A 16251-nucleotide genomic window follows, 5' to 3' on the forward strand; every position below is an offset into this window, starting at 1 on the left:
GAACTTTGGCTCTTTGTAAACGTCTGCTAGACAGCATGCTAACACAAAGCTAGCTAAAACCCCAGAGTGATTATAAAGCTGAGTGAATGCTGACACCAGCCCAGCAGCCAGACCCTGAACTTCAACATATAACCAAAGCAGTAATGAGCAGTCAGGCTTGCAGTCTCCATTTCTACCTGTTCTTAAGGTACAATCACCATGGCTTTGAAGTCTTTTTAGGCTCTTTTTCATCTTATTTTTGTGTTGTTGGCTTTGTGTTTCTAAGTAAATACTAAAAGAAAGATTGTATGTCTGTCCTAATTAGGATAGGGATTTGTGATGATTTGTGGATTTGTGGAACTGAGAGAAAGTAACAAATTAAGCAATGTACTGCATTACTTTAAAGAAAAGTAATGAGCAATGTGTAATACATTACTTTTTATGAGCAAAGACCCAAACACTGCACATTATACATATTGTACATGAAATACAACCACTAGACTGGTAGGAGAAAGCATTAAAGGAGAAACATGGTCTTTTTGGGAGAACAGATGTGCTGAGAGGAGAATTCAGGTGTGAAGATGAGGGCTAATAAACTGGCACCTGATGGGAAGCACTGAAGAACAGAGGACTGATAAAATGTAAACTGGGTTTCATATTTGTTCTACAGTTATACATGTGTTCATTTTTTTTCCATTTTACACACAACTCTGAGCCCTGAAGGAAGCCAAAATGATGGAGGGCAGTGTGCAATTACCAGTCGATGTGTCTGTCTGTCTGTTTGTGTGCATGTGTGTTGTTGCTTGTGCTGTGTGTGCATCTGTGGTGACGCTCCAATAGTCTTAGTAATTACTGCCAAGGGTAGACACAAATGCACCCGGATATTTAGTCTACAGCCCTAAATGGGAGCAGAGGACACACATACGCGCGCACATACACACAAACAAAGATGCACACAAAATAGAGTGTACAGACTAAATGTACTGAGTACAGTAGTACACTTGACTAAAAGCTGGTCACAAACTGTAGATAGACTTAGGCAATAACATTGGTAGAATCTATTTAAGGTTCACCACAGACACACCACACACATGCACACAAAGCCTCCTGGTACACCCTTGTTGTATAGATTTCCCTCCAGATCCCTTAATTCAACAGCTTCAGTTTTAATTGGACTGTGGTTTGTCCTGCCCCATTTCTCAGCATCCTACTTAACACTGGAATAGATCAGGCATATCAGCAATACCTAGCAAAGGTCAAACACTTACACACAACCACATCAATAAAAACACAAACACAAAGACATACACATCCTGAAAACCTTGTGTGTATTCAAAATTGCACACATGCATGTACACTCTCACATTACAAACAAATTTCTTACTTGTATGTATCCCATAATCAATTTCCTGTTTTAGGTATTATTAGCAGAGCGAGTTGCATTTCATTAGCTGATGTTCATTATGTCGATTTTATCGAGTAGCATGATAGCTGAGTGTAAAACCAATATCTAATTTCCTGTGTGGCTTTATTTTACTGTACTGATCACTTGTGATGAGCAGTTTAAATGCAGTTGCAAATTAGTAAACAGCACAAGGACATAAGGCAGCAAGTGAAGAAAGGAAACAAACACAGACAAATGCAACCTTATGCTTACAATTGCTCACATTCTCTGCAAAATGTCACCTAAACTAGAATCATTAAGCTCCAAAATCCAAATACACACTGGCATAACTGTTAATGAATGAAACACTGCAAGGTACTTCATGCAGTCAATTCAAGTCAGTTGGGTGTATTAGATGTGAATGGGAAAATAAAGATAAGACATTATTTTACAAGTAGAGATTCAGCTTGGCATTCATAGTCTATCTGCAAACATTAACATAAGTTACATATGAGACTCTTCCCTCAAATGTAAGACTGCACTGATGGCAGCACTCAAACTGGACAATTATTGTGTCTGATAGATTTTGACTTAACCTTTTGGGGGATTTTGGCAAAGTCCGCAACATTGTACAGTACAATGTGATGTATCCTGGATATTTCCAGGACGGCATAAGAACTGCATTTGCACACCTTCTGACTTTGTAGCACATAAAGTTTGATCGTAATTAATGAATAGAGCTAAACCTTTTTAATTAAATACTTAACTTTAAAATTGTTTCTGTAAATAATTAGCCAAACCAAGTGCACAGTTTGGTCCTACACAGTGCAGTGACTATTTGCTGGATGAGCAGGATCTCTAACAGATGTTGCACGGTTACAGTTAACAACCATATAGCTGAAGAACTAAGAACACGTCTGTTTCTTCTTTGCCTGGTAACCAGTCATCCGTATAATAGGCAGCTGGTCTTGGCTGACATTATGTCACCATCTTAAGTTGCTTCAATACCAAGACTACCTATCAATGTTATGCTGTTGAATCATTTGGCGTTTTTTTCTTCTTCTTTCTCTTAACTATTAGGTTTGCAAGCCAACCCTATGGACAGACAGAAGGAGATCAAGCATGCATTACAAATGCACATCTTCAAGTGATCTGACTGGGACTTCTAAGGAGCTTTGGGAGCAGTTTATGGCTGCTCAGACACAACCTCAAAAGCACTATCAGTCAAATTCAAATGTCATATAGTTATTCATATTTATCTTGGCAGTGGCAGAAAATCTTGAACTTTTCAACTTTCTCATATTTTCTTATTGTTTGTGTTATTATGTTTATTGGTTGGCATTCATCTCGACTTACCTCATAGTCCAAATCGAGGTGGTCAAACTCTCCATTAGTCCTGAAGTGCTGAGTGTGTCTGTCCAAGGTGAAGTTCACATTGCGACGGTAGCGTTCAATCACTACTGAGTGCCAGTGATTGTCATCCAAGAGGCTCCCTGTGGTCACAGAGGTATGACCCAGGATAGAGCCATACTGATTACTGCCTGTAATAAACACAGGATAAGCCTTAAAATGCAGACATGAGAACAGCGGCTGAATTTGTAAATACAAAATATGGTGTGACTTCTCTGGGAAGGCTTTGTCAAACTGGCTAGGACAATTTTTAGTCCTTCACAAAATATCCTGATAACTCCAAACTCTGTACTTCGCATAGGTTTCCATAACCATATACTTTGAAGTTTAAATTCATAGGATTTAACACGACCCATTTTGCAGGACATTACTTTCATGAGATTGCAACCAGGTGCTGTAAAAATAAAACAAAAAAGTCACACACAAGCAAACACAACATTTTTTACTGATTTCATTTAATTTTAAAGTCTAACTTTCAAGGATGTCTGAAGTAAGACATCCTTGGTGTGTCAGACACACTTCTAGTTAACAGTGAATCATGATTCACAGACGTATGGATGGCTTGGGCTTTTGTTTCCTTTATGAAGAGGGGGAAATTTTGCATTAGAATCTTAACTTTGCCCTTAACTAATATAATTTCAACAAACCTCCATCAGTGTATCCATTGATCCCGTCAAAGCACAGCAAAGTGTTATTTTTTGTATCCCAATTCATTTCCATTATTTCCCAGCTGCTTTTTATAGACACAAATTGATGGAGGTTTCAAAACATTCTCACATGTTTAAATATCCCTGTAAAGCAAGACATGTCTGAGGCTGATACCATAAAGACCTAAATCCTAAACACCATTGGAAAAGGATCACCATCAAGAGAAAGTTGCTTTTTCTAACTCTGTGGCATTTATTTGTTACCCACCCAGGTTTATCTGCAGCAGCAGCTTGGCTTTACGGAGTTCCAGTGTGATATAGTCTCCCTGCTGGCCTTCCCCATGGAGAATCACACCCTCACTTTCTGACGTCTTAAACCTCAGTGCGATCACGTCCTTAATGATCTTCATCTTCTTCACCTGTGTTAGCAAACACCAAAGACTTTGTGTGATTGTTTGCAACACTGGCAACTAATTTCTGATTAGATTAAAATGAAACATGTAAAAAACAACAACAACAACAAAAAAACCCCAATACAAAACAATGAAAAGCAATCTTTTCACTTTAGAAACTTTTATACTTGGTAACAAAACAAGACAATTTTCACTACCCAGTGTTCTGTTTGCCTGTTCAAAATCTACATCCATTTATTTATATATAGCTCTTGTAAAAAATGTCAGTTTATCGTGATACATTTGAATTTTTCCATTCTAATTTTTGATTTTATGATCTAGCTTATATAATATGCAGGTATATGCTGTGTACCAACTAACAAGACTCCAGACTCCAAGAGTTCTATTTAAGGGCAATAGTTTTAAACACGTATAGGATCCCAAGTCTTGATAAAACACAATGACAAACAAAATACTGAAACTCTCTGTTAAATATGTTTTTCAATGTTTATTAAAGGACTGCCATAAGTTTATGTGACTAGCAAAGGAATGATCGCAATATAACCAATACCCTCTACTAGAATTCATTACTGGATCTAGTCTCCATGTTCTAGAATGACTGAGTCAATATTGCTTTTTATATTCCAGTTTATTCAAAATTGAATATCCAATTCCAATCCAATAATTTTAAATATCCAATTTTAAATATTCAAATATTGAAGTCGAAATTTGGGTACCTTAAAACGATATGAGATCACACCCTGCCCATCAAAATTGATGATGTCTGCCCCTAAAGGAGGAAGATGGAATTAAATGACAGGAAGAGAGAGAGAGAGAGAGAGAAAGAGAGAGAGAGATAGAGAGAGAGAGATTAATTATTATTTAAACAAACACAAACCACAAACATTCAGATACATTCCATTCAAGCCTGACAGTAATATTTAAAAGAACAGGTGCGCTAATAATAGGTGAATGTGTAAAAGGGCAAATTAAATTAGATATTATATTGCCAGCTCAATTTCTGGCTCTATATGCATATGGCTTTACATGCCACAATACGCCTTTTTCAAAGGAATATTGTGTTTTTTCATTTTTATATGTCACAGTAGGAAGAACACGTTGGCTAATTGACACACATTTTTTGTTTACTGGCACACTTGCTATTAATCATGTTTCCTTTTTAATGCTATACATTAAGATTAAAAATAATTGCAATAATTAAAAAAAATGATATGCCTTTTTTTATTTAAAAACTGCCACACAGATACACCTGCATGCAGACTGAGCTGAGAGCTGCAACTTATCCCAGATTCAGTGTAAGCCGAGGTTTAATCAAGGAGAACTCAAGCCATGAGTGTCATGTTAAACAACGTTAAAGTACAAAGAAATGCTATGTGTATATACTATATGTATAAGTGACAGAGCTCAAAAAAGAGACAAGCAGTGGAATGAGGAGGATTTTCAGATCTTGAGCTCAGTAATAAAGAGCAGTGCTTGAGGCATCTCTTCAGTCTTACTATCATCATGACAAGTGTTCGAGTGGTTAGTGGAGAACACATATGTGGCAAGATTGGTTGGAGAATTTAGAGAAGAGAGCACAGAAAATGATGGGATAACATAGCTAGGGAAAGATATACAGGGATAATGATGCGCAGTCATACTGCCCCTCAATCTTTCTTGGGTTTTCACTTATATAAAACACAGAAATACACAAATATACTGAGGATGCCTTTCCTGATAAATAGTTGAGGGGAGATAGAGGGAACTTACATCTGTTCCCTTTGTTCCAACTTCTCAAATGATCCCATGCTGTCTCGCTTTCAGTATTTTTTGCTGCTTCACCCTCACCCCACTCTTGTCACTCTCTTTCCAATTTCATCTTTCTCCATTACTCTCCTCTCTGCTCCACTTGTTATTTATTTTGGTTCTGTCTTTAGTTTCCACTCTTTCTTCAGTCATTTCACTTTGATTTTTGTTCTGTCACATTTATGGTACAGGCATTGGTGGTATTTCAGTGTCCAACAGTTTTATATGTCGGCATATATGGATATGGATCAACATGGATAAAATAATCAAATAAATAAAAATTAAATGCATGCATGCGCGCACATACAAAAATTCAAATGCAAATGTTTTATGGTTGCTTATAATTATGCTAATGCCAAAAAAAGTCTCTGACATTTTAAACAACAAAATGAAGTTTGACATTGAAATGTTAAGGTATAACTACATAATGCATTTTTCAGCTGCTTAAATACTAGCTTCAGTTCTCTAAAACTAATTGTCAGTGGCCTGAACACATATATTTAATTAACTTGTAAATATCCTGCTACAGTAATGTTTGGTTTTTGATTTTAATGGTCGGGTTGTTGTTAGTCAACATGACATAATCACAATCATCATAATATAGCATGCATAATTAAAGTTTTGTGGATATAAATGCGATGTTACTGTCATGAAATTAAAATCATACAGGTGCGTAAACAGTGTAAATTAGTCATTTTAGCTGCTGGTAGGTGGTTGCTTTACAACATTTTGATGAAATAATAGATGTGCATAATTCATGTTCTCTGGCTACAAAATCTTGCAAAACTAAAATGATAAAATACTTTTCTAAGGTTTTACAGGTGCAAAGGTGCATCCTTGCCCATTGTTAAATGGTTGCCAGGGAACATGATCACATCATAATATACCATGCATGAGTTTTGCAGGTATAAACAACCATTAATGTTGTGAAATTCAAATTATATGATGGGTATTATGAGTGCATAGATGTTACATATGGGCTATTATCACCCATTGGTAGGTGGCTGCTAGGCAAAATGATGATGTCATAACATATGGTTCTATAGATAAGAACCTTAGGAGTCTAAGACGTACCTGTGTGCCAAGTCTGGTTGCTCAACTCCTGACTGTGTAGGTGGAGTTTGTGGGCGGAGAGAGATTTTAATTTAAGCCTATGTAAAGTACTATTTTTTTTATCCTATTTATTGTTTTTGCAAAACATTTAACCCATTCTAACAGATTAAAATATATTTTTAAAGGTGAAGCTATTGTGATGAATCAGAGTAACTATAAATCAAACTAGGAACCACAAGCCTCACCTTGATAGTATAAAATGTTTCTTGATCTAATGTATCCATTCGAGTTAGTAGAAACTTGTTTCAGGTGTTTTCTATGGTTTCTAGTGGCACTCTGGACTATGTGAAATTTTCTCTCCTGGTAAACACAAACTGACTTCCCTTTCATAACACTGAAAACTAATTCGCATTTTAAATCACATATCTGTGTTGGTTCGAATACAATACTTGAGATGTAACTTTCTCCTTTCGTCAAATAAAGATAATTGTTTCAGACTGTTTATCTGTCATGAAAGCAAGTTTTATTTGCAACACCATACATGCAGTTCCCATGCTTACTCTAATGTAATATTGAGCCCGAGAGCCAGAATGATGCTGTTTAAGCTGTTTATATGTTTGCACTGATGCTTACTCTAGAATTAGATACTATTCAGAAGAAAATCTCCATAAGTACATTTCTTGAGCCTTGACAGATTATGATGGCGATACATCATACTGACAACAGATTTGGTCTTTTGGCATAAAAAAAAGCCACGGGTTGAAGTCAGCTGTGAAAGAGATTGCATTTGTATGGAAAATTTAATTTGTACTCTCTGTTTCTGTCTGATTCCCCTTTCTCTCACATACTGCTTCTACTATTTACCGACTCATCTATGAAGTAATTGATTTGCTGTTGATCCTATGTTAATCAAAATGGAAATGAGCATGTAAATTCCACAGCACGGTGAATCATGACTCCTTTACAGCTTGCACCTCTGGCACAACCACATCCACACACATGCATACAGATACTGCCTTTTATTGCATAGTCCTAGATGAGTCATAATATGGCACTGCATTTAATTATCATACATTTTCAGAACCCAGAATTATCATCTACAACCAACATATTTGGTGATTATGCTGGAAACATAACATCTATATTTATCTGCCTCTTTTTCCTCCCACTACTTCTCTTTTGTGCTTTCTGTTTTCATCCTCTTTTCTCTGCCATTGCCCAACACTGTACTTCTCCCTTCTTTCATCTTCCGGCTGGGAAGCCGGAAAAACATTTACAAGAAGCTGATTCTAGGGGAACTGCAGAGTCAGGGAGTGAAGGATGGCTAGATGAACAGACAAATGTATGAGTTCTCATTTTCTGACTGAATGCTGAAGAAAGAAGCAGTGACAGCATAATCATGAGGAACCACTGCAGGCTTCAAAACAAAGATGACAGACAACTCTGAAAGATGATGCACCTGACCAGAGGGAGTGTGTGTGTATGTGTAGTTGTAGTTGTGTTTCCCTCTTTCTGTGTTTCTACTGATACTTGAGTTTTAAGCATGTGTTTTCCTTATTTTGCATTTATTATACATCTCAAAACAGATGTCACTGAGTGGTGGACAACATTCATATCTGTCAGAAACACAAACTCTCTGAGCTTAGTTGGGCCTAGAGACAAGCAAGTGGGTTTCTTTTTTTGTTTCGTTTTTTATTTTTTGTTTTCCTTCCTCGTCTTCTTTTTTATTTTAGTGCTATTTAGTGAAAACCTCAATCAGATTAGAAATAAAAATAAGACTGTAAAGTCTATATGTGACCAAGAAAAACTGGTGGTTTGGAAGTGACCCCATTGATTTTTTTCCCTGTGTGGGATCAATTGCAAGTAGTTGCTGTGAACAACTGGTCCTCAGAGGTTTACCATGCAGCACCCGTCTTTCGGTGACCGCTTTTGGTCTGAAGGCATCTGGTGGGAGGCGACCTTCCTTGGCCCAACTCGGCTGGATTGAGTGCCTTAACTCTCAAACAGATTGGCAAAGGTTTGAAATTAATTTCCATCTTATTTATAAATGCATAGAGATTGTGTTGATGTGCGCAAATTGTCTGCTTCACCAAACAATGATGCAAACACACAAACCTGAGTCAATCAACACAGAAAAACGTGTCTTAATTTATGCCAGCTACGTGCGTAGTAGTTGGCGCTATAAGTGTTTATTTATTTGACATAAGAGGAGGAAATATTATAAGAACTCTCCTCTGGATAAATCCTGCGCTCTACCTCAGTCTCAGTCCTCACGTCCAACTTCTAATAGAAGAGTTCACCCTTATTCCATAAATATATAAACAAATTTTTAAGCCTCCCCTCGTGTATTTGAGCTGCCATGCTGTTTTCAGAGAGAAACACGTGCACTACCTTTTAAAAAAGCTAATATGCTATGTATTATTTTGTTACTTGCTTCCTCATTTTTGAGCCTTAAAAGTATGCTGCTCATGGTTGAAAGTTGGTTGCTAATGTTCATTTATACATTTATAAATTATAAATTTGCCCTGTCTGGTTTGGGCTATGTTTCAGCAATGATACTCAAGTAGGTTGTGGTGATTAAATAATACTCAGTTGGCACCGAGAGCCCTAAAGTGTGCCACCAACAGCAGCCTGAGCCTTGAAAGAAAGCAGGATGGATCCATGTTTTCATGTTATTTATATTAAATTCTGACCCTGCTATCTGAATGGTCCACCTGTTGGTCTCCTGTTGTCCAGTTTTGGTAAGTCTGTGCAAATGGTAATATCAGTTTCCTATTCTTAGCTCCTATTCGTAGCTCTTTGCGTAGTCTTCTGATGCTGTAGCCGTCTGCTTCATGGTTCAACATGTTGGGGGATGCTATTCTGCATACCTTGTCTGTAATGAGTGGTTATTTGAGATACTGCTGCCTTCCTATCAGCTCAAAGCAGTCTGACCATTCGCCTCTGCCCCTCACACAGAGAACTGCCAATGCCAATGTGAAACAGTGAGTTTGGATCAAGCCCAATTTAACTTTTTCTGCTGTCTAAAGTAAAGTGGTAACCTCTTTCTTAAAGTGCTTGCGGGTATAGACTGCATAAGGTATGTTTCACATCCTGCTCAAAAACTCCAGAACCACTGGTGCTTGACAGCATGCCCAATGTTATGTAAGTTATTGATTGTTCCTACAATTCTTTTGCTAAATTTGAGAAATATATCTTGCTGAGTGTTACTGGAATACTATGACTTTTTCCAAATTTGGAAAACTGCATCCAGATATTGTTCCAATTCTATTATGTTTTAAAGCTAGCTCTTTCACCAGATCTGTTCAAAATACATTATCTATTATTGTCTTAGGTAAAAACAAAGCCTCAGCAATTCCATATTAGGATCACTAACACCATTGATGTGTGAGAAAAGTCAAATGACAATACCAACAAAATTAGCTAAGTGTGATTGTAAATGTGTGGGGAGAAGTAATGTGTATAAGCTTGAAATGAATTGAATGGCTGTGTTGTTCATGCTAGGAGTGCCTATGCATGCATGTGTGCATCTGTATGTGTTAAGTGTATGTGCAGCACATCTCGTGGTCCTTATCATTACTGTCATGCTTTTCTTTTGACATGGGAAGGAAATGAAACAAGGGAAATATAATCAATGAACCGAGGACTGACTGGAATACAACGCATGCCCTTGCATTTACGCACACAAACGCACACGCGCACGCCCCCTCCCTCACAAACATATCCACGCATAGTGCAATCACATCTCCCGAATGAAAGATGTATGTGTGTCACTTATAACAGTAATTTATGCAGAGCCTTAATTGAAAATTGTTATCAGAATCAATTTGGCAGCCTTTAATAGGATGAGGGCAAAGAGGCTGCAAGAGAGCCAGTTCCCTGGATGATGCATTTGTTAGAAAGCGAGAGACAGTGTATGAGTGTTTTGTGTATCTGTACATGTTTGCAAGTTTGCAGCCGTGCTCTGCATATTGCTGCAAATTGATTTTATTTGTGCATGTATGTATCCTGGCAGGCTTTCATGCTGGGTTTGTGTTTAATTCACATGCAGAAATAGCTCCATTGTGCCTTGATTGGAGCTGACAAACCATCATTAGGTTCTCCACATGGATCCACAATTTGAAATGCTAAGTGCTAGGTTGCACATGTTTAAAGCCTGTGAGGCTACTAGAAGTATATTTACTTAGGAGTGGAATCTATCTGGTTTCTTTAAACGGCTGTTGTATCTGAGTGTTGTGATACGGCTGATTCCAGACCTACCAAGTGACTGTAAAGCAATTAATATGCAAATGAATGCCTCCACCTTTGATTATTGTTCTGTCTAATAATGTGTGAAGATTCAAGGTGTTACAGGTGTTAGATTAGCCGTGTGTGTAAGAGAAATATAAAAGAGACGTTGCAGGTGTTCTCCAAACCTGTTTGTGTGTGTCTTTGTGTGTGCGTGTGTGTGTGTGTTTATCTCCACTCACAGTAGGAGCATCCGTAAACTTCTATTCGCAGACCAATCCGTCCCTCCTCGCTCCAGTCTAACGGGATGAGCCTAAGGAAGCGAGCCACGATTCCCTGCTGGAGCTCATGGCGAACTGCACTCTCTGAGTTGGAATTCCCAGAGAAAGCCTATGAACATAATCATTCATATACACACAGACATAGAGAGAAACACAAACACACACACACAAATTAAATACATCAAAGCCACAAGCCTGAAGACAAACAAGCAGCTTCAGGACTTCAGAACAAGAGTATTTGTTCCACTCACCACATCCTACCCTGAAGGTGCTCACTCACAAAACATACAAAATAATTATGAGTCTACATATCTAATATGCCCACCATAGGACAGTCTAACCGTAGGGGATGTTAGGAGGAAATTGCATATTGTATTAAGCTTCGTATGCATTAAGAAACTCCCTGCTCACATCAATTTATATCTAGACTGATTTATGTGTCCCAACAAGCAATAGAGGCTTGTAACTGATGAGGTTTACAGTTCTTTGCTATATTAGCACTTTGTTCCACACAGCTGGTATACTGTCTAAAAACTCATCTTTTGAAAGAAAAAAAACCCCAAACCAGTGTTCAAATTACAGAAGACCCCACAGAAGCTTGAGGCATCTTGAAAAGCAAATAATGCCTAATTAACATTTCTAACATTGCAGTGATGCCTAATTAAAATGTCTTATTTATCTGCAATTTTAAATGTCTTTGCACAGCCCCAGTGTGGCTCCAGTTCCATGACTGAACATGTGCTGGTTGTTTTGTACACATCATGGCTTGACAGCATGAGCTGCTCTCCAATGTTTTGCTATAAGCATAATTATTTGATGTCAGATTTCAATGACAGGCTACTGAAGTACATCTCCTGACAGTGCATTCCCCCCCTTGCTGTTTTGACTTAAATGTGACTGACTGGAGTCTTTACCACCCACTAAAAAAAATAAATCGTATTTACATGGAAAAGAGAAATGAGACAAGGATGGCATTCACTTCACCAAATACTATAGAATCCCACTGGACAAGTAAAAGAGGCACTCGTTAAAATGATCTCCTCTTCTCACTACATCATTCTTGTTTTCTTTCCTCCTACTTAGTTTCTCTTCCTTCACTTGACCTGATACATGATGGGGAGAACCTCTAACCGCCCACTAATCCACCTCACCACAGTCCCTGAACTATTTTCACTTCTGTGCATTCTCCTCTGCTCTCTGAAATAAACACACAACACAACCCCGTTCCCCCACGCATTATTTTCGACACACACATGCACAGAACAGTTGGCACACACCACTGGGGAGAAGCCTCATTAATAGCCTAGCAGGTAACTAGAAGAGAGCAAGACACTAGACACCCATGTGTTATTTCAGATAAGACATGGAGTGGGCAGGGCAGAGCATGAGTGTATGGGAAAAAAATAACTTGCACAGACAGTCTGCTTTAAGCTGACTCTTCAGTGACCCAAGAATGTACCCCTGAAGATATGCTATCTGCAAAAGGAGGAAATGGTCAAGAGTTCACACTTAGCTCAGAGCTACTGAACTTCCACTGTAGTGAGGGAGTGGACAGTACTTCTATTATCAATGAATTCCTCTCAGTTTCATATTTAATCTTTATTTATTCCATAAAGGTTAACTGAAAGCTTTTGTGTCCTGCTTCAGATTCACAAAGATCCACATGAGTCATCAGGGAACCCTTCTGTATACTCTGACTGCAGTTTCTATGCACTGCAGGAGTGCAGGTCCTCCACATCTAGGTTAAGTGACTTGCTCAAGAGCAGTTATGCCTTTTGAAAGAGAAGGTTGCAACGTAGTATTGTATGTATGTCACCAATAAATAAGTAAATAAATAAATAAATAAAAACAGCAAGCACATTAATAGTTATGCTCCTGACCATGACATAGCTAGAGTTATAGCTTTTACACCCAAAGTCTTAAAATCTCACAAATGCATTTGTCGTGGTTCTGCAGGAAGTTTGGACACATCCATCAGTGGCTAGGCAACAGATCAAGCAGCAACTCTGATCATGTGAAAGACAATACTGTTGAACTTGTGCAACGACTGGTAACTGATGATTCAGCAATGCAAACCTTAAGGTTATATTAAATTTGCTTTTTAAAGCAAGTTAACTGGAAACAGCATTTTGTCTCTTCTTTTAAATCATAGCAATTAAGTGGAAGTGTAATTGCTGCTTATATTGGTACTTTTTAAAGTAGCTTCCACACTATATAAAAAAAGTACTGGGGTACCTACAGATTACATGGACAGTAGCTGCTAGGTCATGAAAACCCATGACACGAAGCTCCTGTCACATAGTTTTTGTGCTGATGTTAATACCAGAGCAGGTTTTTGAGTCAGCACAGCACTGGTAACTTTGAGCACTTGGGGAGCCTGTTAGGACTTCAAACAATGTGTGCTGAGCTCAATTCATAGTTGCATGCCACATCATCAAAACACTGGAAGTCTGAAATGTCTCCATAACTGAGATATTCCTTTATTCACCTGGGCTAGCGCTACTCTTTGGAGCTGTTTGTGCAATTCTACAATAGCGTTTTCCCCTCTAACCCTTATCTTTTTCTTTGGCTGTTAAATCTTCTCAAGCTTTCTTCTCCTGTGCTCTCTATTGCATGTTTGTCCTTCAGTATTCTGTTTCCAAACTGCCTGTGGTGTTGGCTTATGATATGAAGCACAATGACAGTTATATCTACAATCTGCATAAACACACACAAGCATTCATGCACACATATAGATACAGACTGCCAGTGCACCACCTTGCCATTTAAGCAATTATGAAATGTTAAAACCTGATGTCACTGTTAAGATCGCCTCATCGTTGGGTATAAAATAATGAAAGAGGAAAAAATCTTCTGACAATTTTTTTGGCTGCATGCAGATGACTTCAATTCTTCTTTGTCCAGCTGTCACCTTCCTCTCCTTGCCCTTGTCAAGGTATACCAGAGAAAGAAAAAGAAAAAAGAAAAAGAGAGAGAACAAAACCATTTTTTTCTTCACCCAAAAGCTCAATCCCCCCATCCTCTTTTTTTTCTCTATTTCCCTATTGTGTTCATCCCACTTTCTACACTTATCTGTGCTTGGCTGAATGAACAGCTCAATTCAAAGGCATTACTATGCAGAGCGGGGGGCGGAAGGCAGGATAGGGAAGAGAGGAGGAGGATGAAGATGAGGAAAAAGCTGTGGATGCTGAACACCTTGCAAAAGTCTGCCTAGTGAACCATTTAATTCCCTCTACTCCAAAGTCAAATCATTAAGCGGCAAACCAATGAGTAATTGGAAATATATGTGTGTGACTGCATACAGTGTGCCTGTGTGACAGTTTATGTTGAGGTGCGTGCACGTGTGCGTGTGTTATAAGCAACTTTAGAGCTTAGACACTTTGACGTTTTGTTTAATCAAGAACTGAGGTAATTTACGGCAACAAAGGCCACAAAGTGCCTGAAGCAAATTTCAGAGTTTACTCACTAGCTGCTATGTGCATGCGTGCATGGTTGCACATACTTCTGAGGAGTTGCATGATTCTGCCTACTATGTACGTCTGTGACATGTACAGTTAATGTTAGATCAGTTGGTTTACTTGAGACTCCTTAGCAGATCCATGCTGAAAAATATTTACTGTTTTTTTATGTAGTTCTGTGAGGATGCGCATAATATTTTGGAATACTTACAACAGTGCAAGTTAGTAAAGGAGACTTTGAATACAAAATTGCAGAACTGTCGCATTGTTTCAGCAATCCATGAGATCAGTGGGAGAAAAGCAATGAAAGAAATCTTGACTTGGAAAAGAAAATAATGAGGGAAGCTGAGAACCAGCCAGTCTCTGTGCTGACCATTTGGAGCACAGGGGCTGTCATTCAAGAAAGAACAAGCCAATCACTTTCCTACAGCTGGTCAAAAAAATGCCCTTGTGGTCTGCTCTGTCTGACATACACAAACACACTTCGCTTGTATACGAGATAGACATCCACGTCGGCATGCTCGTTCCCATAAACAGACCCTGGCAAAATTCTCCACACGCCCATTATCTAACTGCTCAAAAGCTCTCCCTCATTGCTACTCCTCACTCGCTTACTTATTTTCCCTGGCTGCATGTTTTCATTTCCTGAATGAGCATCTGTCCTTTCTGTCTCTTCTCTCTCTTTTTTGTTTCACTGAAAATCAGTCTGTATATGTGCGAGCATATTTCTGTTTGTGCTGCGTGTCTGCGTTTTGACAGCCAGAGAGAGGCCCTTCCAGAGAACAGATCTCTAGATACTGAGAAACAACAAGTGAAAGCTATTTTCTGGCATTTGCTTGTTGCTGCTGGACTCTTTGTTAGACCAGCCCAGAGTCAGGGCTATTGTGTGTGTGTGTGCGTGGATCTATGTGTATGTTCCTTCCAAACAGGCAGGGGAAATCAGTCCGGCCTGGTCTGGTCTTTTGTTTTTATTGACAAGTGTACGAGACAAAACAGAAGGACCATAGAGAAATTTGTGTTTCTGTGAAGCCCTGTGGGTGGCTGTGTCTGTGCCTTTACTGTGCCAAGAAAATAGGACAAATTCTAGTAATGCTTAATTGAAGTCATGAATCTTTAAAATGTTTTAAAGTGGGCTGGGTGTTACATACTACAGCATGTGCCTAACACCTTGAGAGTATACCGTGCTACACACACACACACACACACACACACACACACACACACACACACACACACACACAAAGCCTCAATAGGAAATCTCTTCTTACTGTTTCGTGACACTTGCTGACAGAATTAAAATTCTGGGCTACACAGTCAATCAAGTATCCCACTAGGGGTGAGGACCACAACCAACTTCTGCTGCAGGCAGAAGCTAAATGGATTTTTGATCTGAGTCTGCAGCTCCAGATGGGCTCAATGAGCTGAATGAGGAACTTGATCTGTGCTATTTCCTGTAATGGTTTTGTATTTTTTGTATTGTTTTTTGTTGTTGTATTTCAACCATATTTTTGTTCAAGTTTTGTTGTCTTAGTTCTTTCTCTTCAGTGGGGATTCATGCTTAGAAATGTAATGATATTTTCTTAGTTGTACATCCTTGTATATGTTTGTGCTTCA

The 16251-nt window shown here is 38.5% G+C and overlaps 1 protein-coding gene across 3 annotated transcripts in view; it reads right to left on the reverse strand.

The window, feature by feature from the left end:
* cntnap2a (contactin associated protein 2a) overlaps nt 1-16251 on the reverse strand; it is a 384317-nt gene that overhangs the window by 175897 nt on the left and 192169 nt on the right. For all 3 annotated transcript variants that reach the window (XM_065471641.1, XM_063483821.2, XM_063483822.1), the window contains 4 exons: nt 11141-11288; nt 4550-4602; nt 3689-3839; nt 2720-2904 (listed from right to left, as the gene is read on the reverse strand). In XM_065471641.1, coding sequence (XP_065327713.1) covers nt 2720-2904; nt 3689-3839; nt 4550-4602; nt 11141-11288 — 537 coding nt within the window. The remainder of the gene's footprint in view (nt 1-2719; nt 2905-3688; nt 3840-4549; nt 4603-11140; nt 11289-16251) is intronic.

The sequence above is a fragment of the Pelmatolapia mariae genome, linkage group LG9 (genome assembly GCF_036321145.2).
Source record: "Pelmatolapia mariae isolate MD_Pm_ZW linkage group LG9, Pm_UMD_F_2, whole genome shotgun sequence".
NCBI lineage: Eukaryota > Metazoa > Chordata > Actinopteri > Cichliformes > Cichlidae > Pelmatolapia > Pelmatolapia mariae.